This window comes from Nicotiana tomentosiformis, chromosome 12 (genome assembly GCF_000390325.3).
Source record: "Nicotiana tomentosiformis chromosome 12, ASM39032v3, whole genome shotgun sequence".
In the NCBI taxonomy this organism is placed as follows: Eukaryota; Viridiplantae; Streptophyta; class Magnoliopsida; order Solanales; family Solanaceae; genus Nicotiana; species Nicotiana tomentosiformis.
This window is the reverse complement of record NC_090823.1, coordinates 117,480,872-117,505,699: the sequence shown is the minus strand read 5'-3', so window position 1 is coordinate 117,505,699 and position 24,828 is coordinate 117,480,872. Positions and strand designations below refer to the sequence as shown.

Genomic DNA, 24,828 nt, shown 5'->3' with positions numbered 1-24,828 from the left:
TCACTTATCTCCGAAGCTTATCCACTGACTTCTTGCTGGCCTGGGACTTTCTCATCTTCTTTACTTCTTTTCCCAGCTCTTCGATCACTGACCTGTGATGTACTAAGGTAGCCATAATAGTGTTCTAGTTCTCTAGGAGCTTTTTCAATGTCTCTTCAACTATCGGGGGAAACTGAGGTGCCTGAATAGAAGACTGCATTGCAACAGTAGTGGATAAGTAAGACAGCATTGCAGTGGCTGTCTGCATCCAGTTGTTGAGGCTCGCCAATGTCTGGGAGACTCGCAGTGCAGAAAGTGGGACAATAGGCATAAGAACTAGCTTCAACACCGAGGTTGTAGCTGTGGAAGGAGCTGCAGTAGGGCATGTGGATGATGACGGAGGCATAGCTGCGGCACTGCAGGAAGGTTCCATAGCTGGCTCATCAGACTGGCCCACGGTGGTAGGAGGCTGAACTTTCTTCTTCGGATTGTTCGCATCTATTAGTGAATACCAAGTAAAAGGCTTCTTCAGCTTCACCTTTGTGTCATAATCCCTCGGCTCTACCCTTTCATCTGTGAGATTTTCTGTAATAGTGTTGGGATATGGGTAGGACGAGTCATGTTGCCAAGCAATCACTGAGATGTTGGCCGATATCACGGAACATTCATTGATAGGGTACCCGACCATAATAGAAGCAACCAGAACTGCCCGAGGAATCGGAAGGTAAGTCTTATTCTAGCTCAGGTCCAGTCTACTGCAGACAAAGGTTTGCCACCCCTTCACCTCGAAACTGAGAGTGCTCTAGTAGATAGGAACCCCATTGGCAATACATGGTGGTGGTGGCCCTGGTGCTGCTGGAATCTCCGCTAACCAAGGTCAGGCTGCGTCTCCCAATGCATACTTCTCCAAATATTCCTTTGGCTCAACATCTTCGAAGCCCAAGTACGTGTTGAGTGTATGCTGGTCAAATCTCACTTTTAGGTTACGTACTTTAGTCACTTTTGTCCCCTTTTTCATGTGAGCCATATTAGTATAGAATTCACAGACCAGGTACTCTTTGGCGTCTACTATACTTTGAGTGAACCACATCCACCCCTTGCGTTCCCTGAACTATCTCAACACTGTTGGGTTGTACCTCTCCAAATCTTTCAACTGAAACTGTCGCTCAAGAGTTAGCGACCTCACTGGCCACCATGTACGAAAGCTAGTGAAAGAGGCCAGGTTGACAAAGCGGTCCTCCCAAAACTGTTTCTTCTTTGATCATTCAGGACCAGCTGCTGTAGCATCTCCCCCTTTGTGATCATCGGGGATATCCTGAAATGGTGTATCCTGTGCCTCAGGGACAGGTGTAGTCGATAGCTTAGAAGCCTGACTAGAATTCTATGATTCCTATGAAGTGTTATGCGATGAGGATGGCTCGTCCCTGAGTTGGTATCTCCCTAGCGGCATTGACTGTACGGCTGGCTGCTCCTGAACAGAGGTTGATTTACCCTCTAATGCTTCCGTAGACAAGACATATGAGCTTATGTCTGAGAGATCTGCACCTCTCCCCCTACCGGTTGTAGCTTTCTTTGTAATTGTCTTTTGTTGGCCAAGGGGCAAGGCACTCTTGCCTCGACCCCGAGAAGGTTCACCTCTCCCTTTAGATGTGTCGCCTCGTCCCCTAGATCATATCATTGTCTGTATCAAGCAAATGTTATTGTTAGTTTCAATTCAATGTTCAAACATACCCAGGAGATATGTAAGTAGGATACAAACTAGAAGACACAGTGAAGGTACATAGTCAAACCAATTTCATATTTATAATGTCATGCATATGCATATAAATGTCATATCATGCATAGGTATATGCATTCATAACATCATCAAGACTCTGAGGGCATCCCATCATATCATCTTGGCCATTGTGGGAAAAATCATCAACGTATACCAGTTGATCAGGTGGTGGTACGTATATAACGCCGTAACCTTTTCTCATATCCCATATACATATAATATATGCTTATATAACGCCATCTAGTCATGGATCAATGTACATGTATAAATGCATGAAATGCATAAAAAGTGCGTTAATAAGATTTCTTGGAATGTCATAAGATCAATATGCCTTTCGGATAAACTTTATCATATACGTATTTTTCTGAGACCCATGAACAGAAAATGTAATAATAATTCATATGGGGAATCAAGAATATAGACACCCCTAGTACTTCTTTGAATAGAGTCATTTATAAAAGTTGTGCGTTTGCCGTTTCGTTTGTATCGTATGAATCATGCCAAAAAGAATGAAGGGATAGCCTTAACATACCTGAACCGATTCTCTTGGCAATCCCTCTAATACAAATCTTTTGCGAAAAATACCTAACGGCGGATCGAGGTAGGAAAAAATCCGTATGATATTCTTGAGAAAGATTGCACTGTTGCTATAGTATTAGGTAGTCTTTATATGAAATGCTTGAAGCAATCACATTGCTATTGCAAAATTATCTATGCTGAAGCTTTCTTCTTAGGATGTGAGCAATTCAATTGTGAATTAGAAAGGTTATCTTTAACCTTTAGGTGGGCCCCACTTTGATAAGATGACTAAGCCACCAATCTATCTTAATGTGCCACCTTATAATGTGGACTTAGGAGTCACAATTTGGCTTCCACGTTAAGGCTTATCAATAAGCCTTAATTAATCACCCACCAATTCCTTAATTAACTAGTTAATCTCCCATTAACTAATAATTAATTAGTTATACGCATAATTAAGAATTATCTTAAATTACTTAAAATACTACTCATTTTTAACACACTTTATGTACTCTACTATCATGGTCATGTAATACCTTGTATGGCACTACTCCATAAATACCGGGTATTATAGCTCGGATCGTATTTTATCCCGAATTGACAATCTTCAACCAAAATCATTTTCTTTGATTCGTTTAACCTTCACGGCACTTACATATCGCCTGTTATAAATAGCATAAATGCTTATAACCTCAAAAATAATCTTATTCCCGAGTCTACGTCGATTAACTTACGATGAAACTTTAACATACGAAAATGCGGGATGTAACATCTCATTTCTGAGCTTACATCAATTTATTTATGGCGTACTTTCACGCACGAAAACATGGGGTGTAAAATCATAGTTGGGTAATTATTATTGCATACGACCGTATCATATCTCCTATAGAGGTGTGTTGTGGACGTCATCACATATTCATCAATGGCTCCCATTATTGTCATTTAAGAGGGTCTTCATCCTAGGACCATGTTCCCTAAGTATAGCTATAAATAGTGGCTTCAACAACCATTGTAACACACGAAAACTTTGACAAACTTATGCTACATGTTGTTCCCAAGATAAATAATACTTTGTTTTCTGTCTAATGTTATTCTTATTGCTGCCTTCGGAAGCCTTGCTCCCGGAAACAAGCTATTTTCTATTTATCTCGATTTTAAGGCAAAGTCTTACATTTTATTTAATTTATTTATCATTTTGGGATCAAATCGATTTGCTAGTCTATAAACCACGCTATAAATTTAACTGTACCATTTTATGGGTAAACAGTTTGGTGCCCACCGTAGGGCTTAGACAACTGCGTAATTGAGTTGATTCTTGCATTTATTACTAACCTGTTAGATTCTTTGTTTCTTAGCCAAAAATCATAAAAACATAGCAGCTAACAATGCCAACATCGCACACAATGTTGAGCCACAAGAAAATTTGCCTCAACACGAGAATTCGATCAGTGACACCCGCAATGAGGACGACGTAGCAACACCGGTCAATGGCGGGAGATATCCCCGACATGTACGGGAGGCGACTCTTGATGATTCTGAGGACGAGCACGTTGCGAAAACGGTAAGGATCTTGAGAGGACAGAAAAAGGCCATCATGGGCCATCTCTCACGGCAAGACCAGGTCATGACAGAACTGAGACAAGCGTTGCCAGGTGCTTCCAATAATGCGAACGTAAGAGGCCATATTCCCCCTGGTGCTCCCGCAAATTAAACAGCGTAAAGGGTTGATAACAACACCCCGAGGGGTGAGGTCGGCTTCAACGAATTCGGGGGGATCGGCAACCAGTACGGTAACGACAACTGCAATGATCCCTTCAAAACTGAACTTATGCGGTTCATGAGGGAAATGAACGAGCGGATGGACCATGACACAGAAGAATTCCATGCTCGAATGGACCAAATTCTGGGTGCACCACCAGTGCTAAATGGCCCGTACTCAAAGAAGTACACCCAGTTGCCATTCAAACTGAGCGCGGCACCAGAGTTGATTCTAAAGCGATTCAAAATGCTAGACGTACCGAAATATGATGGGACTTCGGACCCTCAAGAGCACATCACCACCTATACAATAACGGTAAAAGGGAACGACTTGGCTCAATATGAGATCGAGTCGGTCTTGCTGAAGAAGTTCGGAGAAACCCTCACGAAGGGTCCTTGACATGGTACTCACCCTTACATGAATACTCAATAGATTCCTTTGAGATGATCATAGATTCTTTCATCAAAGCACATGCCGAGGCCAGGAAGATCCAGGCCCGGAAGGCGAACAAATTCATAATTTCGCAAAGAGAGTCCTAGTTGCAGCATGAGTTCGTGATTAGATTTCAGAAATAAAGAATGATGTTACTGGACGTGCTAGATGAATGGGCAGCTTAGACATTTACTAAAGGGTTGAAGCCGATGAGCTCCGACGCCTCCCAGAAACTACAAGAAAGCCTGCTTGAATTCCAAGCAACTACATGGACGGATGTCCATAACCGTTATAAATCAAAGATAAGGATAGAAGATAATCACTCGGATTCCCGGCATCAACTAAGGGTCGGGATCGAGAAAAGAACATGGATAAATCAAAATATGATTTTGATGCAGATCGGCGATCTTCTAAGGGCCGATTTTTGCCCTACGAAAGGGCCAAAGGCCGAGGCAACATAGGGTTCCTGTCAGTGGATAGGTTTGCTCACGATAGAAGAACTTACCGTGGTTTGAATAACAGGTCATTGCAAGACAAAGAGGTATCGGTCTCCCAGGATTCCACCTACCAGGTAGTCAGAGTATAATTTCAACATCAGCGTAGTGGATCTGGTATCGGCAATGAGAAACATCAAGGAAGCTTGGTTCTCGAAGCCAATAAGGTTCGTTTCTAGCCAGATGGATCCTAATTTATTGTGCGAATACCATGGGACTAATGGCCACCGAACTGGGGACTGCCGATATTTGCGCGAGGAGGTAGCAACGCTGTTAAAGAACGACCATCTCAGGGAATTCTTAAGTGACCGGGCTAATAAAAATTACGGCCGCAGTCGAGACAACACAGAGCCTTTAAATATAGGGGAAGACCCTCCTCGACTAACCATCAACATGATATTTGGGGGGTACAATATCAATGGTGTAACCTTCTCAGCAGCAAAAAAGACAAAGGTATTGGTGACTCATAGCAAGAGACTCCGAAAAGTCATCGAGAATGACATCACTTTCACAGAAGAAGACGTCATTGGACTTCTACTACCACACAATGATGCCCTGGTAATTTCTCTTAACGTTATAGATTTCAAGATTAAATGTGTTTTGGTTGACCCAAGAAGTTCAGCCAACATAATTCAATGGAGAGTGCTGGAACAAGCCAAGCTAACCGGAATTATCATTCTGACAACAAAACTCCTCGTCGGGTTCAACTTAGCTAGTGTGACAACCCGAGGGAAGATATTACTGCCCACAAATGCCGAAAGGGTCATGAAGACTACCTTATTTAAAGTAGTAGACGCCGACATGGGCTACAACAAAATTCTTGGCAGACCATGGCTACATGAGATGAAGGTCGTATTCCAGCAGTAAGAGGAGATCAACCGGCGGCAAGGGAGAAGAACGCGGTCTCGATTTCTAGCAGTAAAGGGAAGGAACACGAGGCATAGTAATTATGGGAACCGATGCATGCTCCCGAACCAAACGAAGATGACAAAGGGGAGGAGCCATCAGAATCCCATCAGGTACCAAAATATTTTTAGGTACCAGAAGAAATGGGCGCGACCAAGTCCACGACGGAAGATCTCGAACAAGTGGTGTTATTCAAAAAAATTCTAGAGAGAAAATTTCACTTTGGGACAGGACTGAACCCTGAGCTCATGTCAGGATTTATTTTTCTTAAAATTAACATTGATTATTTTTCATAGTCGCACGCGGATATGACAGGTATCCCGCTGGAGGTGGTCGTGCACAAGCTAAGACTAGACCCAAGCATCACGCCGTTAAGGCAGAAGAAGCGCTTGATTGCCGAGGTCAGAAATAATTTTGTTAAAGAAGAGGTAACTCGATTGATCGACATCGGTTCAATTTGTGAGGTAAAGTATCCCGACTGGATAGCTAGCGTAGTAGTAGTTCCGAAAAAGAATAATAAATTTTGTATGTGTGTAGATTATAAAGATTTGAATAAAACGTGCCCAAAATACTCGTTCCCACTGCCAAACATCGATCAAATGATTAATGCACTAGCCAGACATGAGTTGATGAGTTTTCTTGATGCCTATTCTGGGTACAACCAAACTAAGATGAAACCCAGAGGATCAGGAAAAAACTTTGTTCATAATGAACTTTGGCACATATTGCTATACTGTGATACATTTCGAGCTTAAAAACACCGGAGCCACTTATCAGAGGCTCGTGAACAAAATGTTCAAAAAGCAAAAGTGTATAAAGATGGTATGTTGGTCAAGTCTTTGAGTGTAGGTGACCATCTAAAACTCCTTCAGGAAACCTTCAATATCCTAAGGAAGTATAACATGAAGCTCAACCCCGAAAAGTGTGCGTTCGGAGTTAGCTTCGATAAATTTTTGGATTTCTTGGTGTCACAAAGGGAGATTGAAGTCAATCCCAATAATATTAAAGCTATCGACGACATTCTAGACCAGCTGACAAGCGTGAAACAAGTCCAAAGGCAAACCGGAAAACTGGCCGCTCTAAGCAGGTTCATTTCTCAGTCTTCGGAAAAATGTCATCACTTCTTCTCACTTCTGAAGAATAACAACAACAACTTCGAATGGACTCCAGAATGACAACATGCCTTAAAAGACCTGAAATGGTATCTATCGAGCCCTCTGTTACTATCGAAATCAGAGGGAGGCGAACAATTACTAATATACTTAGTTGTCTCAGAGGTAGCAGTAAGTTTCGTTCTAGTTCGGGAGGACAAAGGTATGCAATCTCCTATCTATTATGTTAGAAATTTTTTATGGGGAACGGAAACTCGTTATCCGCACCTCAAAAAATTGGCCTTAGCTCTCGTAGTCGCCGCTCGAAAGCTTAGGCCTTATTTTCGGTGCCAGCCGATAGAAGCGGTGACAACTTTTCTACTGCAGAATATCCTTCACAAAACTGAGTTGTCAGATTAATTGGCCAAATGGGCGGTTGAAATAAGCAAATTTGATTTTGAATATAAGCCCAGGACTGCGATCAAATCACAAGTTTTGGCCGACTTCGTGGCCGATTTTAGTCTCGAGCAACTACCTTTGGCCACAAAAAGAAGCGGTGATGGTGTCGGAAATGACATCAGGAGTTTGGACATTGTTCATATACGGATCTTCCAACGTGAAAGGGTCCGGGCTCAAGGTGGTCTTAATCACACCCTTGGGAGAAATCTTGAGGCAAGCCATAAAAACTGTTCCCTTGACTAACAATAAAGCCGACTATGAGGCTTTGATTGCAGGAGTTGAACTGGTCCGAGGGCTAGACTCCGAGGTCATTGACATCAAATGTGATTCCCAACTAGTGGTAAATAAAGTATATGTAATCTTCGACACCGAAGAGGTATGTATGCAACAATATGTGGTTAAAGTTTAATCTTTGCTCGTGCGGTTCAGGGAATGGTTGATCACCCATATCCCGAGAGAATAAAATGCAGAAGCGGATGCATTGGCCAATTTAGGATCGTCCACAAAAATGAAGGGATCATATTCTGGTACCTTCGTTCAGCTCATGCATTCGATACTGGATGTGGATGGTTATTATGAAGTAGAGACAACCAACCTAGTTTGGGACTGGAGGAATGAGATCATCGACTACCTTGAGCATTGAAATCTGACTGAAGACCCGAAGGCATCCCAGGCACTCCGCACCAAAGCAACTCGTCACAACTTCTAGGGAGGACAGTTATACAGAAGGTCGTTCCAAGGCCCGTTGGCCCGATGTTTAGGAGCCTCGAAGGATAATTATGTCATGAGAGAGGTTCGTGAAGGAATTTGCAAGAATCATTCAGGTGCAGATTCGTTGGTCCTAAAATTAGTTTGGGTCGGATACTACTTGCCTTGGATGGAACAAGACGCGAAGGCATTTGTTCAGAAATGCGACAAGTGTCAACGTTATGCACCGTTGGTATACCAACCGGCAGAACTGTTACATTTGGTACTATCCCCATGGCCATTCATGAAATAAGGGATGGATATAGTTGGACCGTTGCCGCCGACTCTCGAGAAGGTAAGATTTTCTTTAATTTTAACTAATTACTTTACTAAATGTGTTGAAGCAAGTCCTTACCAGAAGATCGGTGAGCGCGAAGTGGTCGATTTCTTATGGGAAAACTTAATTTTCCGGTTCGGAATACTGAAGAAGAATGCCTGCGACAACGGGCCACAATTCATAGGCTCTAAGGTCACAAAATTTCTTGAAGACCTGAAAATTAAAAAAATCACATCTTCGACATACCATCTAAGCGCAAATTGGCAGGCAGAATCCACCAATAAGGTAATTATTCAAAACCTCAAAAAGAGGTTGGAAGCAGCCAAGGGCAAGTGGCCCGAAGAGTTATCGGGGGTGCTTTGGGCATACAGAACGACGACCAAGTCGAGCACAGGGGAGACACCTTTCTCTCTCGTATACGGCGCAAAATCTCTGATCCCGGTGAAAGTAGGAGAACCGACCTTGCGATACTTCCGGACGGATAAAGAAGCAAATAATGAAGCATTACTGGTCAAACTGGAGCTACTTGACGAACACAGGGACTTGGCACACATAAGCATGTGGCCCAAAAACAAAGGATGGAAAGGTACTATAACCGGAGGTCCAATCTCCACTAGTTTAAAGTGGGGGACTTGGTTTTAAGAAAAGTGACTCAAAACACCCGAGAGCTCAATGCAGGAAAGATGGGTCCAACATGGGAAGGCCCCTACCGAGTTTCAGCCGTCACCGAAAAGGGATTATACGAGCTAGAAAATCAAGATGGAGTCAAATTGTCAAGCACCTAGAACGTGACTCATCTCAAAAGATATTACTGCTGATGGGCACCGCTTGTACTAAAAGTATGTGCTGCACTCTTTTTCCCTTCGCCTAGTTTTTCTCCCGATTAGGTTTTTCTGGCAAGATTTTATAACAAGGCAACAACGAAAAACATACTACAAAGAAAACATCATCAGCAAAGATAAGACCTTTAAATGACAAGTCATTGAAGCAACAAACCATTACGGGGTGGTTAAATAGTCTTTGACTCGGTGGCGAATTTCTAATGGGAAGCAAAACTTGTCATCGGACCAAAAGTTATTCAACCGTTCATAAATATTTTCCCTACAAGCTACTGGGGGTGGTTATATAATCTTTGGCTCGATAGAAAAGTTCCTAAAGGGAAAATAAGCTTGCTATCGAACCAAAGATTATCCAACCATTCACTATTGTTTTTCCTTAAAGGAGCAAGACTTCCAGTATTCCAATTCACATTCTTCGCATTCGAACACTAGGGGGAATAGGATGAGAATACGACAACCTGATTGCCACGAAAATCGGTACTACAAGACCCCGGAACAAAAATGTCTCACAGGGACCGGGGATTACACAGCCAGCCCCGTAGAAACAAGTTGTACAAATTAGCCATATATAATGACAATTTCATTTCTTTCAGCAAACGAATGCTTATGTACTTTTGAAGATAGAAGGAATAAAATAAAGTCCTTTTATTTTTATCTTGTTTCTTGTCCAAACGATGAATTGATTTTATCATTTAAAAGTTAACTAAGTACTTCAAATGCTAGTGCCGGAATGAACAGGAGACGTCCTCTTCAAGAGCACTATAAACATAAGAGGGCCCTCTCTTATGAAACTCTCATAGTAAATAGTTGATTCCAAAAGAGTTTATGCCCGGAACCCAAATACTATTGGGAAAAATTACACCTGAAGCCTTGTCTAATTTGACACAAAAAGAATAAATTTTGTGCAATGCTCAAACAAAAAGTACTTTTATTTATTAAACGTTCCAAGCAGCACAAGTACAAAAACACAGAAGGAAAACAACAAAGGAAAAGAAAGCAAAAAGCTAAACTACACAGCCACCAGAATTCAGGGGAAGAGAAACATTTGCGCCCTCGGGAGAAGTAGGCAGATTTGCCGCCGGCTTAGGATCTTGGCCTTCATCGTTATTAGGGATGGGCATAAAATCCGAAAAACTAAATTTTGAACTGGACCGAATTAATTCAGTATTTTGGTTTCAGTTTTTTCGGTATTTTGGTATAATTCAGTATTAAATTTTTGGTATTTTGGTATAACGGTATGGTCCTCGGTATTAAGATATTAAAATTTCGGTATACCGGAATACCGAATTTATAAAGAATTTAATGTGCTTCCTAATTTCTATCCTAGTCCTATACTACCCTAGCCCAACCCAACATTTTAAGTTTGTGTCTCTAGCTCAATAAGACTAGGCCCAACTCCCTTACTCTCTTAGTTTCTTTCCCTAGTTTCACTATAGGAATTAGAATTAGGTTTCTCTCCACTCTCAACTCTCAAGTGTCAAGGAAAGAAGTGAACATATCGGCTGTGACTTGTGAGCCTGTGACTGCATCTGCGACTGCGGTCTGGGAGTGCGATAGAGATGGCGTCACGGCGTCACAATGTGACTGAGCAAAATAGTGAAGTCACCATGTGATTCAGGGTATTTACTCTGCTCATTCATCACGAACCTTGTTATGGTCATCAAATCAGTCCTATGAGCATCCGCTGCTTGATCCATGGCTAGCTAACTCTTCCTTTATTGATTAAAGTATTATCTGTTGATTGGTATTGGGGTTTTAAGATTATGGGAAGCATTAAAAATGTGTTACTGCACTCAGTTTTCTTTAAGGCGTATGTTTATTTTTATGTTTATTCAAAAAGTATAATTTTTTAGTGGAAAACATCCTCAGCTAAGTTGCAATGCTTTTATTTTTCAAAAAACTAGATCCTTGATGCTTAAATGTATACTTAATTCCTATTGAGAGTTTCATCTTTTGCAGCTTTCTAGATGATAAATTGGAGAGTAAATCTCACAAGTTGAGATAAAAGAAGCTTAAACGATTAAAGACATCGGTGCAGATTTCTTGTGCTATCCTTTAATTTTTTTATATCCTTATTTGCTACTTCAAATATATTCCTAGGACTTGCGATCTGCTGAATTGTCTTTGAAGAAGAACTATAAGTCTTCATTGTGTCATGAATCGTGGAGTCTTCATATGTACAGTTCATACTTGTTTATTTGAAGAAGAACTGTAAAGTCTTCATATGTCTTTGAATAAGAAATGTAAAATCTTCATACTTGTTTATTTGTATGACATATTTGGTCGAATTATCTTTAGATATGGAAAATAATGGAAGCACTACTAGCATTGTTTGATGTATAGTTGTAACTTGTTGTATGCCATCTCGCTTGTTTTTGTTTGCTTAATACTTAGGCTCTTAGCACTTAGCAGTACGTGACACATGAATATGTATTAAACCGAAACCGTACTGAAACCGTACCGAACCAAACAAAGAAATACCGAACCGTACTGAACTACTTTGGTACGGTATTTGGTATACACAATTGATAAACCGAATACCGAACCAAAATTTTTAAATACCGAACCGAAAACCGAATGCCCACACCTAATCGTTATTCTTTTCAAGTTCCTCCTCGGTTTCTGAGTAATCAGAACCGAAACTAGAAGAGTTTGTTGCATCAGGCTGAGCTGGAGGCGTTCTCGAGTAGTCAACTCCAGCGCTTGGGCCTTGGCGATCTCATCATCAATATCAATGACTCCCACTTTCGCCTATTTCAAGGTTTAACTCCTCATATGATATATAGAATGTGTTTTTTTGATGATGAGGGAATCCCCTCGGCACTGAAGTTCTGATTAAGCTGATCAACCTCCGTCAAAAGGCCATCTCGCTAGACTCATGGTGCTAAGGCTAAGATCGAGATCACGGATAGTGGTTATATGAACCTTATTATGTTCCATGATCTTCCTATACCTATCCTTCATCTGGGAACGCTTCTCATCGGAGCAGCAGCCTCTTCAACCTTGGAATTCAAGGTTGCCTCTAAGTTATTTACTCTCTCAATGGAGGCAGTCTCGCGCTCGGTAGCGGCAAGCACGGCATCTTGAACTTCAGACCACTTAGCCTTAGCTTCTTGGAATTGAACATTTAATTGAGAAGCTTCTTGACTAAGGGCCACTACCTCCTATTTGCTAAGTTGTAGTTGGGCCTCAAGATCACTCACTTCAGCGGCCTTTGTTGGTCCTTCTCGGCCAACAATTGATCCTGCTCGGAATTAAGTCCCTTTTTTATCGAGGATCAATTTCTGAAGACCCTCAGAAGCAAGGAAGCTGGAATGCAAAGCAAATACCCAAGTTAGAAACCCTGTCATAGCAAGTCAGGCAGTAAAGAGAGCAAGTACAATACCGTTGTTGCGTTGTGCATTGTATTATTTATCATATACTCCCCCAAAAGAGAGTGTATTTTCTTCTTATCTTTCTCTTAAGCTAGCTCTTCAGATAATTGGCGAGTTCCACCGACCTGGACAGTAGATGGCACTCTGTGGACACTGAGAGAGAGACACTCCTCCCCTGGGGATCTGCAAAAGGGGGCGAGTAGTTGTGCCCCAAATTCTCGTGGTCAGGGGACTAGGGAGGAGAGATCTTCCTCTCGGGCGTCTGTGGCCGATGGGGGAGATGTAGCAGTTGCTGGTGATGAAGGTACAATCGGCATGGAAGGAGATGAAGATAATGTTGTTGCAGGTTGAGAAGCAGTTGTGGCAGAGGCAATGCTATTTGTTAATTTCTCACCAACCGAAGGTGGAAGAGGCCTGGTACTCGGCCTCATAGTACCGGGAGTAGCAATTGGGGCCGAAAAGGGAGAATTAACATTCTCCACTAAGTCAAATTCCCCTAGAGCGCTCGGGCAACGTCCTCGGTTGGGGTTCTAAGCTCTTCAGATTGAGCATTCGGTTGAGCTGATGAAGATAGTTGTCTCCTTTGAAGGGAAGCCTATTCATCACTAGCTTCCCCATCATCATCAATAACCATAGTGGTTGTGGCTGGCTCGGGTGCGACTTTCTTCATTTTCTTATTTTTCCCTCGATCGAGGAAGAACGCCGTCTTTTTGGTTTCTTGTTCTCTGGTCGTGGACTCTAAGAAGAAGCACCTACTACCGGAAGCAGACCCGAGGGCACCCGTTCAGGTGAGAGCCTCATTCAACAGCCTCGCAGCCTCTGCGGGATCGACCAAAACATCCTCCTCAAGGATGGAGACAGAACCCTGAGGGAGACCTGAATCAAACAAAAAGGTATGGTTAGATAGTTTTCTTATGTACAAAGATGGAATGAAGGTTGAATCAGTTTACAGTGGTTCTTGGACCTCCACCCGTATTTGGGGTCCAATTCCTTCCACCGGTGGGTCTCTGGCATGGTGATATCCAGAATCTTTTGAACCCACCGGTCAAGGCCTTCAACCCTCGGAGGTGTCCACCGAGTTGTTAAAATTATTAATGAATAAGGGTTAACAATGACATAGTGTGCGTTTGGACTTAAGAATTGTAAAATTCCAAAAACAAAGTGAAAATGGTATTTGAAAATTAGAGTTGTGTTTGGACATAAATATAATTTTGGGTTGTTTTTGAAATTTTGTGAGTAATCTAAGTGAAAATTTTGAAAAACAGCTTTTGGAGTTTTTCAAATTTTCAAAAAATTCCAAAATTCATTTTCAAGTGAAAATTGGAAATTTTATGTCCAAACACTGATTTCGGAAAAAAGTAAAAAAATTCTTATGTCCAAACGGGCTCATAAATCAGCCTATTTTCAGAGAATAAGATAAAATGTGAACTTAAGTGAATGAGTCCAGGACTCGGGGAAGGATGGAGTTGTAACCGTGATGATATCCCTGGTAGCAACGACGACAAACCGCTACATCCATCCATGGTGATTGTCATCATCCATGTTGGTAAGCAATGCATGTCGGCAACGCTTACTGAAGTTTATTACTCCTCCGCAAAAGATTTTGGGGGAGTAGAGATTCATCGTATGAGCCAAGGTGAGGGGATCCTATATCTCCTAGAACAACCGCCACAGACAGGCCACCGTTTGCCACACCGAGGGGCCCACCTGAGCCAAACAGACTTGGTACCAGTGGCATAATTCCAAAATCAGAGGGTCAAGTCCCCTGCGCAAAGAAAACACACCCAAAGTGAAGGGGTACGTGTAAACGTAAGTGAGGCCCTTCTTAGTAAAGGTTACTCGCTCCACCAGATCGGGAGCAATGATGTTTAGGTCGTGGCAATCAGAGTCCTCCTTCACAGTAGGAATACTGGAAGGGCGAATAGAAGAAGGATATTTACCAACAGCCCAAGTTCGAGAGTTTGAAGTGGGAAACTTCTCTTCGAAGTCCTTGGCTGTGTTGAGATACTTGGGGATGATGGTGCTCACCGTGGGAGGGTCAGCATCAACATCAACCTCTCTCTTTGCTCCTCTTTGGGCCCCCACCGAAAAGAAGACCAGAGTTCTTAGAAGAGTTAGCATAAGAAACCATAATGATAAGAAGGTGATAAGAGTTTTTTAGAAGAAGATCAAAGAAAGATAAGGAAGTTAAAAGCAAAGAAGTTGAGAGAGTTTATGAAGATTGTTAGGAGTGAAAGAGGTAGAATGAGACGTAAAAGTAAAGTTATACGCGGCGGAAATCGTGGCCATGATTACCTCAAGAACCAGCGAAAATATTGCTAAATCGTGGAATAACATATGTCCGGAGTATTAAATGCGAGGAGACGTGCGCCTCATCAAGCGTCCGAAACTTTTCAGAAAGGTTCAAAAACTTTCCCGCCAAGAAAGGAATCTTTACTAACTTCCAGGTGACACAAAGATGGGCCACCAGAAAGCAAGGGACTATCCGTATAGGGTAAAATCAGTTCATATTAAATGCTCGAATGACAGAGTGACATGTGGAACTGGAGGGTAGACGGAAGATGAAGAACGTGGAAACCAAGACCGAGGACAGCGACTTCGGTTGGCACCAGGTAGATCCCGAAGGGAACATTATCAGCGGGAGCAAACAAATATTTGCCACCAGATGACATTCAATAAAGAATATTCCTCAGTATTAAATATGCAACTGTTACAGAGAATTTTGGCATTTAAGATTTGTCGTTATATATTCATCAATAGCCCCATTATTGTCATTTAAGAGGGGCTTGATCCTATAACTTTGTTCCCTAGGTATAACTATAAATAGTGGCTTCAACAACCATTGTAACTAGGGGTGAGCATAAAATCCGAAAAATTGAATTCTGAACCGAATTTAATTCGGTATTTCGATTTCAGTTAATTCGGTATTTTGGTACTACTTCGGTATAAATATTTCAGCAATTCAGTATTTCGGTACGGTTCTCGATATTGAGGTTTCGATATTCCGGTATACCAAAATATCGAAATATTAGGTTTAATAGTTTATCCCAGTTTCAAATAGTCCAGGGCAGCCCAACACAAAGATGATACCGTTGAGCCCAAATCTAATTTGTTACCCTTAGGCCCAAGTCCAACCTCATTTAGACTAACGATAGAAAATTAGGAATTAGCATACCTAGGGTTGGATAGGAATTTTCAATTTCTCACCTTTCTCTCAATTCTCAAAAGCTCTGTTGCTGACCCGCTGTGACCTGTGAGTTCGAGTTCGAGCCTTCGACTGCCGATTGTGTGACAGAGACCTCGGCGATGACGACTTCTCAGTTCTCTCATCGGCGACTGACAGTCATTGTTCAATCTTCATTCTTCAACAAGTTTACAACTTCTCGCCTTCTTCATTCTTCAACTTCTTTATTTTTTCTTGAAATTTTGATAGTGATTTTATTGCCCTTGTAAGCAGCAGTTGAGGTGTTGAAATTTTGATAGTGATTTTCTCAGTAAGCAGTAATATAAGGCTACTTTATATCTTTCTCTTTAATGGACCAGACATCTTGAATATTTTCAATTAAGTTGTTCTTCTTCATTTATTCAGGTGGGTAGAATTAAATACCAACTGGATTTGTTATCCTTAAAAGAGATGTGTAGTTACTTATAGTTATTTGGTCTTGTAGTTGCAGAGGATGGAGGAGTCATTTGGGAGTTCGACAAATGAATCCTTGAATATTTTGCACTTGCTTCGTTTGCTCCATAGTTTTCCATTTTCTCTTTTCACGGCGAGTAGTTCACATTGGCCTCTATAGTTCAAAATTTTGTATATAGGATAATACACAATTTATTTTCTAGCTATACATTTGAGGAGCAGTGACTACATTGATGTAGTTAATTAATTTTAGTTACATATTCCTCTTTTATTATAGCATCATATCCTAACACATTGTTGTTACTACATTTTAGAAGCTTGAACAACTTGATCGAAGTAAGATTTAGCTCAAGAAGAGACGTTTCACGTTAGGCATAATCTTAATTCTTGGGAGATTTGAAAGACTTTGGTATGATACAGAATCGTACCGAACCAAATAAGAAAATACCGAACTACTTTGGTACGGTATTTAGTACGCACAATTGATATATCGAATACCGAAGTACCGAACTGCAGTTATTAAATACTGAACCGAAGTACCGAACACCCATCCCTAATTGTAACATTCGAAAATTCTGACAAACTTATGCTACACATTGTTCCCAAGCTAAATAATACTTTATTTTCTGTCTAACGTTATTCTTATTGTTGTCTTCGGAAGCCTTGCTCCCGGAACCAAGCTATCTGTTATTTATCTCGATTTCAACTCTAAGTCTTGCATTTTATTTAATTTATTTATCATTTTGAGATCAAATCGATTCGCTTGTCTATAAATCACGTTATAAATTAAACTGTACCGTTCTGCTATTTATCTCGATTTCAATACTATGTCTTGCATTTTATTTAATTTATTTATCATTTTGGGATCAAATCGATTCGCTTGTCTATAAATCACGCTATAAATTCAACTGTACCGTTTTACGGACAAACAGAATCAGCCGTTGGCATAGGTAGCAATGTAGCATGGTTCTATCACAAGAACTAAGAAACGGAAAAGAAAATCCTGGACCGCACAGTAACGAGCACAAAAATTTAAAAATTGTCAAAACCTCTATCACAATTGGCTGGCCTACTGCAAGTGCCTAAATGACATTTGGAGTAAAAGGCTTAAAACTAACAGAAATAAGATATTCTATATGAACTTAAAACATGAATCGACTTAAAAGGATGGACAATATTTCCATCCCGAGGAAAAACCAACTAAAAATTTTGGGGACAAACACTTCTAAAGAATGAAGTCAATTAATCTCTTTTCACAAGCATTGAGATGCTTCATCTGAGAAGCGATCTTGTAAAATGCTCACGAGCCGTTGCCAAAGCTTGACTGATTGTCTGAAAATTATAGAACACACCAAACATGCAGGTTAATAGCTACGCAACATGAGAATAAATGCCTCCGAAGTATAATGAACGCTGTAGCTCTTTTAATATGTAATAAGTAGGTTCCCTTTTAGGTACTTACAACAGTAGAAACCAAAAGAATAAAGAGGTAATGAGGTTTTCAACTAGAATATGTGAGAAGCTTCAGAAACTGAGAGTTCACTTGCCAAAGAAACAACTCAACAGAACAATGTTTTGCATGAGATTTTCAAATAAAGTTACCCATTCAACAATTTTAGAACAAAGAACACTTTGCATGAGATTTGGGTTTGTCAAGATTTTATCCAAGCAAAGAAGATGAAATGCTTTTATTTTTAATTTCTCTAAGGGTTTTGCTACAGAAAAATTAGATTAGCCTCCCAAGAAAAAGAATCAGATATAACGGATATAACCTATGTTCCAGACAAAGGGATAGTTGATTGATTAAACGAATACAACCTAAAGAATTGTCTCACTTTTATTTGTTCTTCTGGCAATTAGAATTATACATATGGCTCATGCAATTGACATGATTCGGACGTTCTAAAATAACCCTTTAGAAAGGGTTGCCTCCTAAAAGGTTCTAACTGAGTTCAGTGAATCAGATGTCTTAAACCATCGCCCAACCAGCAAAACAATGTTTCAATCTTGAAAACCAGGGTCCATAGAGGAACCTGGTTTCTAGACCCTCAAAGGAAGGGGGTGTCATTCTATTGGTCCAAGAGGCCTAATATCATACTTTTACGATCATCCATCATATTCCTGAGGTCCTCTCATAACCTAAATCTCCAAAAGATTGAATATTGTCTAAAATATGATTCAGCAAATATAAAGAATTGTTGCTTACCTGCTCGGAAATGGGTGACCCATCATCCATATTATGACTAGCAACTTTGCCAGCAATGACACTACCATCTGTTTCAAGAATCATCCTGCCAGATTATTTAATAACACCAAAAGTTTTAGGTAAAAGTTCTCCCATGTAAAGAGTTTCTGGCCTTCTGGGTAAAAAAGAGGAATTAGCTTACGTGATTCACAGAATATGAACTTTAAGCAAACTAATTGTTAATTGTTTACTTATATTAGCTTTATCTAATAAGAGGACTATGCCTCTATCAAAAAACTTGAGGTATGCTTTCTGAATTTCCTATCAGGATGAAGAGTATTTGAACCAAAATGCTTCTACTACAGTTCTGATATGTGCTTTTAGTTTATGCAAACCACTAACATCACATTAGTCCGTTGGCTTAAAGAGGAAACAGAAACAAAAAGGGGGGGGGCGGTTGGGAGGCTAAAACTTCAGTTTTGGCACAAGGGATGCAGTTGTATTGGGCACATGCATTATATGAGAATAGCTTAACCTTTAGTAGCCAAAACCTATATACATCCTCCAACTGATTCAGTTTTCGCTTAAAGAAAACTTTCTGCTTGATCCAATTTCTATGAAGTTGTGATGACACGATATGTCATCTTTAAATTTAACATTCAATTATGTGCTCCAAGACCTCGAATAGCAACATCCAGCATTCCTCGACTTGTGTGCGCAGTCCGTATACTCATTTAAGTTGACTTCGGTCAACGTTTTGAGCAAACGGAACCGGATCAGTATTATGACGGGCCCGGTGAGTTTGTATCATGATTTGGGACTTGGGCGTATGCCCAGAATCAAATTTGGAAGTCCCTAACTCGAATTATCGCCATTTGACGGAAACTAGAAACCTAAAGGTTAAAGATTTCCAAAGTTTGACCGTAAATTTGACTTTGTCGATATCGGACTCGGATTGAGATTCCGGTAGTTGGAATAGCTCCGTTATATCATTTGGAACTTACCTGCAAAATTTGAGGTTATTCCAGATTGATTTGACATGCTTCGACGCGAGTTATAAAATTGAAAATTTCATAAACTTATAAGTTTGAATCGAGGTGTGATTTGTAGTTTCGACGTTATTTGATGTGATTTGAGACCTCGATTACGTCCTCGTTATGTTACAGGACTGGTTGGTATATTTGGACGGGGTTCCGAGTGGCTCGGGTGAGCTTCGGACGTGATTCGGATCGTTTAGAGCATGTTGAATGAAGCTGGTTCTGGGCAGTACCTGGTGTCGCACCTGTGAAATTGTGACCGCAGATGCGCGTCCGCTTCTGCGAGAAGTTGGTCGCTTCTGCGACGTTTGAACATGTCCAGTGGACTCGCTTTTGCGGAAGGAGGACCGCAGTCACGCGATCGCATCTGCAGAAGGCCTATCGCACATGCGATATTGAGGCTCCAGGTCGTCCACTTCTACGATATTGTGGTCGCTTCTGCGGAATCGTTGAAGCGATAGAAGGCTCGCAGGTGCGAAGCCTGGACTGGGCAGTGAAGGCCGCAGATGCGGTAAACAGCCGCAGATGCGAGATTCGCAGAAGCGAAAATTGAGTCCGCAGATACGAAAATGCTGGACAGAATGCATAAATTCGGGAGTTCAACATTTTTGCTCATTTTTGAATTTTAAGTCTCGGATTTGGGCGATTTCAGAGAGGTTTTTCACAAGATTGAACTGGGTAAGTATTCTTTATCCTAAATCATTTTTATTTCATGATTCCATACTTATTTACATCATGAATACGTGAATTTAATTGAAGAAAATGAGATATTTATAAAATCTTCCAAAAATATAAAATGAAGATTTGAAAGGCAATCCGATGTCGGAATTCGATAATTTTTGTATGGTTGAACTCGTACCGGAATGGGTGTTCGGATTCCGTAATTTTTCGTCGGATTCTGAAAAGTGGGATTTTTCCGAAAATGACTTAAATTAAGTCTCTTTCGAATTGTGAATAATTTCTAAAGCTCAAATTGAATTGTTGGTAAATAAATTGCTAGGTTTGGTTGGTTTAGAGACTAATTCGAAAGGAAAGGTCGTGGTCGAGTGATCACTTGAATTGCGAAACAAGGTAAGTGTCGTGACTAACCTTGACTTGAGGGAATAGAACCCTTGAACTATGTGTTCGTGAATTTCATGTGTAGCGGCGTATAGACAAGGTGACGAGTGTCTATATGTCGTCAAATTACTTGTTTCCATGTTTTTACGCATTTCACCAATTGTCTTATTTCATGAATTAATTGTTATATTAATTGATTTCCTTATTTCCATTGCCTACTATTATGCCATGATTTCATGCCTTAATTGCTACCTGCTTATTTGACTTTGGCGTCATAATTGCTACTTGACATTTAGCATTTTATATATTAAATTGTCTATCTCCTCCTTGATTCTACACTTATTTATTACTTGTCCCTACTTGTTTCCTGCATAAAACATAATTGTTGTATACCTTGTTGTCTTATAGTTTCATATTAATTATGGCATTTATTGAAGTAGTTTTACGTATAAGTATTGTTAATTGATACTATTGAGGAGCGGGTTGCACGCCGCAACAGAATTTATTTAAAGCTTATATTGTGGGATCGGGTTGCATGCCGCAACAGAATTAATTGAAAGTTTATATTGTGGGATCGGGTTGCATGCCGCAACAGAATTAATTGAAGGTTTATATTGAGGGATCGGGTTGCACGCCGCAACATAATTTAATTGAAAGATTATATTGTGGGAACGGGTTGCACGCCACAACAGAATAATAAAAGAAATAATTGATTGTGACTGTCGAATTGGCTTCGAATGTTGATATGAGTAACATGTTTTACCTCTATTTCTGTTATTATTATTATTATTATTATTATTATTATTATTATTATTATTGTGTACAGGTTAATGTAAGCGACCTGCCTTAGCCTCGCCACTACTTCGTCGAGGTTAGGCTCAGCAATTACAGAGTACATGGGGTCGGTTGTACTCATACTACACTCTGTACTTCTTGTGCAGATACCGGAGTTGGTCCCGGCAGCGTACCATAGACTTGCTCGGATTCAGCTGCTAGTGGAGACTTGAGGTATAACTGCACGACGTTCGCAGCTCTGAAGTCCCCATCCATTTTATCTTAGCTGTGTATTTTCTTTCAGACAGCTTTATTTTTATTCAGACCCTTATTTGTATAATTACACGACGTTCGCAGCTCTGAAGTCCCCATCTATTTTATCTTAGCTGTGTATTTTCTTTCGGACAGCTTTATTTTTATTCAGACCCTTATCTGTATTATTCTAGAAGCTCGTGCACTTGTGACACCAGTTCTGGGATGGTATTTAGACATCGCTATTAATTTGGCTTATTCACTTATTTTCAGATTTTATTCCAGTTATTGGTTTCTTTATTATTATTTAAATTAAATTGTTAAAAATGGCTAAAATTATTCTTACGTTGGCTTACCTAGCAAGTGAAATGTTAGGCACCATCACGGTCCCGAAGGTGGGAATTTCGGGTCGTGACAGAAGTAGCCCCCCCCCCCCCAACCCCCAAAAAAAGCAATGGAGAAAGAGTATGACAGTCAAGTCTGATAAAGTAAAAGCCCTCGCGAACTATATTCAGTTGTACTACCCCTTCCCCTTGTTTCCCTCTCTTCTCTTTTTTGTGGGGGTGAGGGGTGGGGGTGGGGGTGGGGGTTAAATAAAAGAAGAAAAGGAAATGCAAACTATTGAAAGCAGTAAGACTCTTTGGCAATACACCACAGGATATTGGAAGAACACTATCTTCCACTGGCCTAGATAAGCATTTTGATCTGTGTCATTAACCATCATCTAGTATTCAAGAGACGACTTTCTCCTGGCTCAGCATACCATCTGAGCCATGGATGAAGCGGTGTTGAACAGAGTACGGTAGCCTCAAAAGTCAAAAAGTGCCTCCATAGAACAAATTACTGCTAAAGGTAGAAAAGCATAACCACCCAAATGCTTAAGTATGAAAGCTAGTTACCTCGAGCATATTGTACTGTTGTTCAACCTAAACTTATATGCATCCCTCTATACAGCAAGAACAACTTTTGAAGCAAAGACTTACTTGCAGAGGATGTAGTACTTAAGTAGCACGAGATGACAGAAATAAATTGCTAAAGGATGACTGTAAGAGCTTCTAGCAGTACAAAATGGAAAGAGAGAAACGGAAAAGAAAAAATGAAAAAGAGATGCTAAGTAGAAAGAAAACACTGTAATGTAAATTCTGTTAGGACATCATTAGAGAACCACATCACTTACCCTCCATCCACAATCTCATCTAGGCACAAAAGAACCAAATCTAAGTTCTCAAGAGCCTCTCTCTGCTCAACATTACTCCTGCAACAATTGAATGATCGTTTAGACAGCAAGTGTGCACATCTGAAAAGATTACAGTACAAGACTCAAGATAGTTTAAGGATTTGGCCCATTGTACCTGAGAAGAACGGTAACTGCATCAAAGAAGCCCTGGAGAACAGTGGCTAGAATTAGTTCATTTTCATCATCACCTCCCGTTACAAAGAAGTGAAGGTCTTGCACAAACTTATAGACAACAACGCTATTATCAAACATTGCTATCTCAGCTGCAGATCAATACTTCAAAAAGTAAGCAAAAAGAATGAAAATTAGAGAATCCTACTAAAATGAGATCCAGAATACAAGTATATAAAGAACTGGCTTTATTCCTTATTTACAAAGTAAACTAGAACACAGAAAAAGAAGGTCCAATAAACATAAAACCCCATTTCTCATGGTTAAAGAAAATCAATTAAGCAAATACAATTTCAGCACCAGATCATTTGGTAATGGAGCAAAAGAATGACTTTGCATAAGCATACAAATATGCAGCCATAAAGATTAAAGAGAAACCATAAGGTTGAGCGGTACCTTCAGTGCGAGCGTTTGTCTTTTGAGTCTTGGTAAAAGTAGCCTTCTCAAAAGCAAGCTTGGCACTATTTGCCGGCCAGTCATCGCAGTAGTACTTAACAGCTACACGCTTTCCTTCCGAATCCAAAAGAAGTATATTCTTGACCACAGGGCAAGAACCCTACAGCAATCATATGATCATTCTACCATGAGTAACCATTAAGCCATTGTACGCAAGGGGGGGCTAGTAAGGAGCAAGGAGGTTCAACTGAATTCACTTCAGCGAAAAAATATATTGTGAAAATAGGGTAAAAATAATATTATTTTTTTAGCATTATAAACTGTTGAATCCTCTTTGACTTAAAGAAAATTCTAGTACAGTGATAAGGGGTTTCCAAAATTGCGTTATGTCAGAAATTTGTCCCAACTATGACATTCTAGCATGTTTTGAATCCTCTTATATAAATTCCTAGCTTTGCAACTCATTGTACCCACATTCAAAGTTCAGTGATTTACATCTTTAGCACGCACTTCTCGAACACTAAATGACAGTGACAGATGCAAATATACAAGGGAGCTACTTTTCACTTGGACACAATATATATATATATATATACACACACACTAAGTTCACACACGTTTTCACAAATACATAGTGAGTGCAGTGTTACTTCGCATCAAGTTAAGAATGATGGGATCAAATCGTTCAAAACCCGTTTTGGACCAGATTTGATCAAATAAATGACACGTAACAAATACATGAGTGTATGTCGCGAGTGATACCTGAACTATGCAATGATTATAAAATGATGAGCTAGATCAGCTAATATTACCCCAAGATTTTATTATTATTTTCTCTTTTGATGATTAATCAACCAACGATTAGCTAAGTCCTAATTAATTATGCACAGATCAGATATGTAATACGAGTGAACAGAAACATGCAGAAATATTTCGAGAATCGCGCATCGTGATCGACTAATAAATAGATTATTAGATCTTTGAACTTAATTGAAGAAATTAAAGCGTTTTTAAGGGGAAATGAAACTGCAAAAGTAAGTTAAGAGGGGAAAAGGAAGAAGACGTACGTAATGGAGAGGAAACGCCATTGATGGAAGAAGTGATTCACAGAAGAAATTGTTCCGTCTTGATTTGGAAGCTTAACTGTTGGCTGGTAAACAGGTATTGTATTTTTATTTTTAGTAAACAGGAAATTACATCTAATTTTTAGCCTTAATTCTTTTTACCTTCACTTGTTCTAAGGATAAACTTTTAAGATCAAAATTAAAAGTATTACTCATAAATAGAAGTGTAAAATGAGCGGCATGAGTTTATTTTGAGAGGTCAAGATAGATCTATATATCTAGAGGTACTTTGGCACGGTGACGTGGCACTCTCATTTCAAATTATCTTTTTTCTCCATTTTTTTCACATTTCTAAAACTCATT

At 40.1% G+C, this 24,828-nt stretch overlaps 3 protein-coding genes and 1 long non-coding RNA gene across 4 annotated transcripts; 3 read left to right on the top strand and 1 right to left on the bottom strand.

Moving 5' to 3' along the window:
- Positions 1 to 5,086: 5,086 nt before the first annotated feature.
- LOC138903278 (uncharacterized) lies at positions 5,087 to 5,827 on the top strand. The gene has a single exon (XM_070191220.1). The coding sequence runs from the start codon at positions 5,087 to 5,089 to the stop codon at positions 5,825 to 5,827; it is 741 nt and encodes a 246-aa protein (XP_070047321.1).
- Positions 5,828 to 8,325: 2,498 nt separating this feature from the next.
- Positions 8,326 to 13,004, top strand: LOC138903277 (uncharacterized). Its single transcript, XM_070191219.1, has 3 exons — positions 8,326 to 8,458; positions 8,508 to 9,026; positions 12,757 to 13,004. Exons 1-3 carry the CDS (start codon positions 8,326 to 8,328, stop codon positions 13,002 to 13,004), a joined length of 900 nt encoding a protein of 299 aa, XP_070047320.1.
- Positions 13,005 to 15,802: 2,798 nt separating this feature from the next.
- On the top strand, positions 15,803 to 16,566 carry LOC104118063 (uncharacterized). Its single transcript, XR_691195.4, has 2 exons — positions 15,803 to 16,024; positions 16,322 to 16,566. It is a non-coding gene; the product is annotated as an uncharacterized lncRNA (long non-coding RNA).
- Positions 16,567 to 17,301: 735 nt separating this feature from the next.
- On the bottom strand, positions 17,302 to 24,803 carry LOC104118062 (coatomer subunit zeta-1-like). The gene is made up of 6 exons (XM_009629237.4): positions 24,469 to 24,803; positions 23,402 to 23,561; positions 22,950 to 23,097; positions 22,775 to 22,852; positions 18,497 to 18,581; positions 17,302 to 17,622 (listed from the first exon to the last, which is right to left on the bottom strand). Exons 1-6 carry the CDS (start codon positions 24,487 to 24,489, stop codon positions 17,563 to 17,565), a joined length of 552 nt encoding a protein of 183 aa, XP_009627532.1. The 5' UTR covers positions 24,490 to 24,803; the 3' UTR covers positions 17,302 to 17,562.
- Between the last annotated feature and the right edge of the window lie 25 nt (positions 24,804 to 24,828).

Bases quoted from the DNA above. Each gene is read 5' to 3' on its own strand.
- LOC138903278 (XM_070191220.1), top strand. From the start codon at position 5,087: ATGAGAAACATCAAGGAAGCTTGGTTCTCGAAGCCAATAAGGTTCGTT.
- LOC138903277 (XM_070191219.1), top strand. From the start codon at position 8,326: ATGCGACAAGTGTCAACGTTATGCACCGTTGGTATACCAACCGGCAGA. The intron at 8,459-8,507 runs GTAAGATTTTCT...AATGTGTTGAAG, and splicing joins TGCCGCCGACTCTCGAGAAG to CAAGTCCTTACCAGAAGATC. The intron at 9,027-12,756 runs GTACTATAACCG...CTAGCTCTTCAG, and splicing joins CAAAAACAAAGGATGGAAAG to ATAATTGGCGAGTTCCACCG.
- LOC104118062 (XM_009629237.4), bottom strand. From the start codon at position 24,489: ATGGCGTTTCCTCTCCATTAC. The intron at 22,853-22,949 runs GTACAATGGGCC...CAATTGTTGCAG, and splicing joins GCAGTTACCGTTCTTCTCAG to GAGTAATGTTGAGCAGAGAG. The intron at 18,582-22,774 runs GTAAGTGATGTG...ATAATCTGGCAG, and splicing joins GATGAGATTGTGGATGGAGG to GATGATTCTTGAAACAGATG.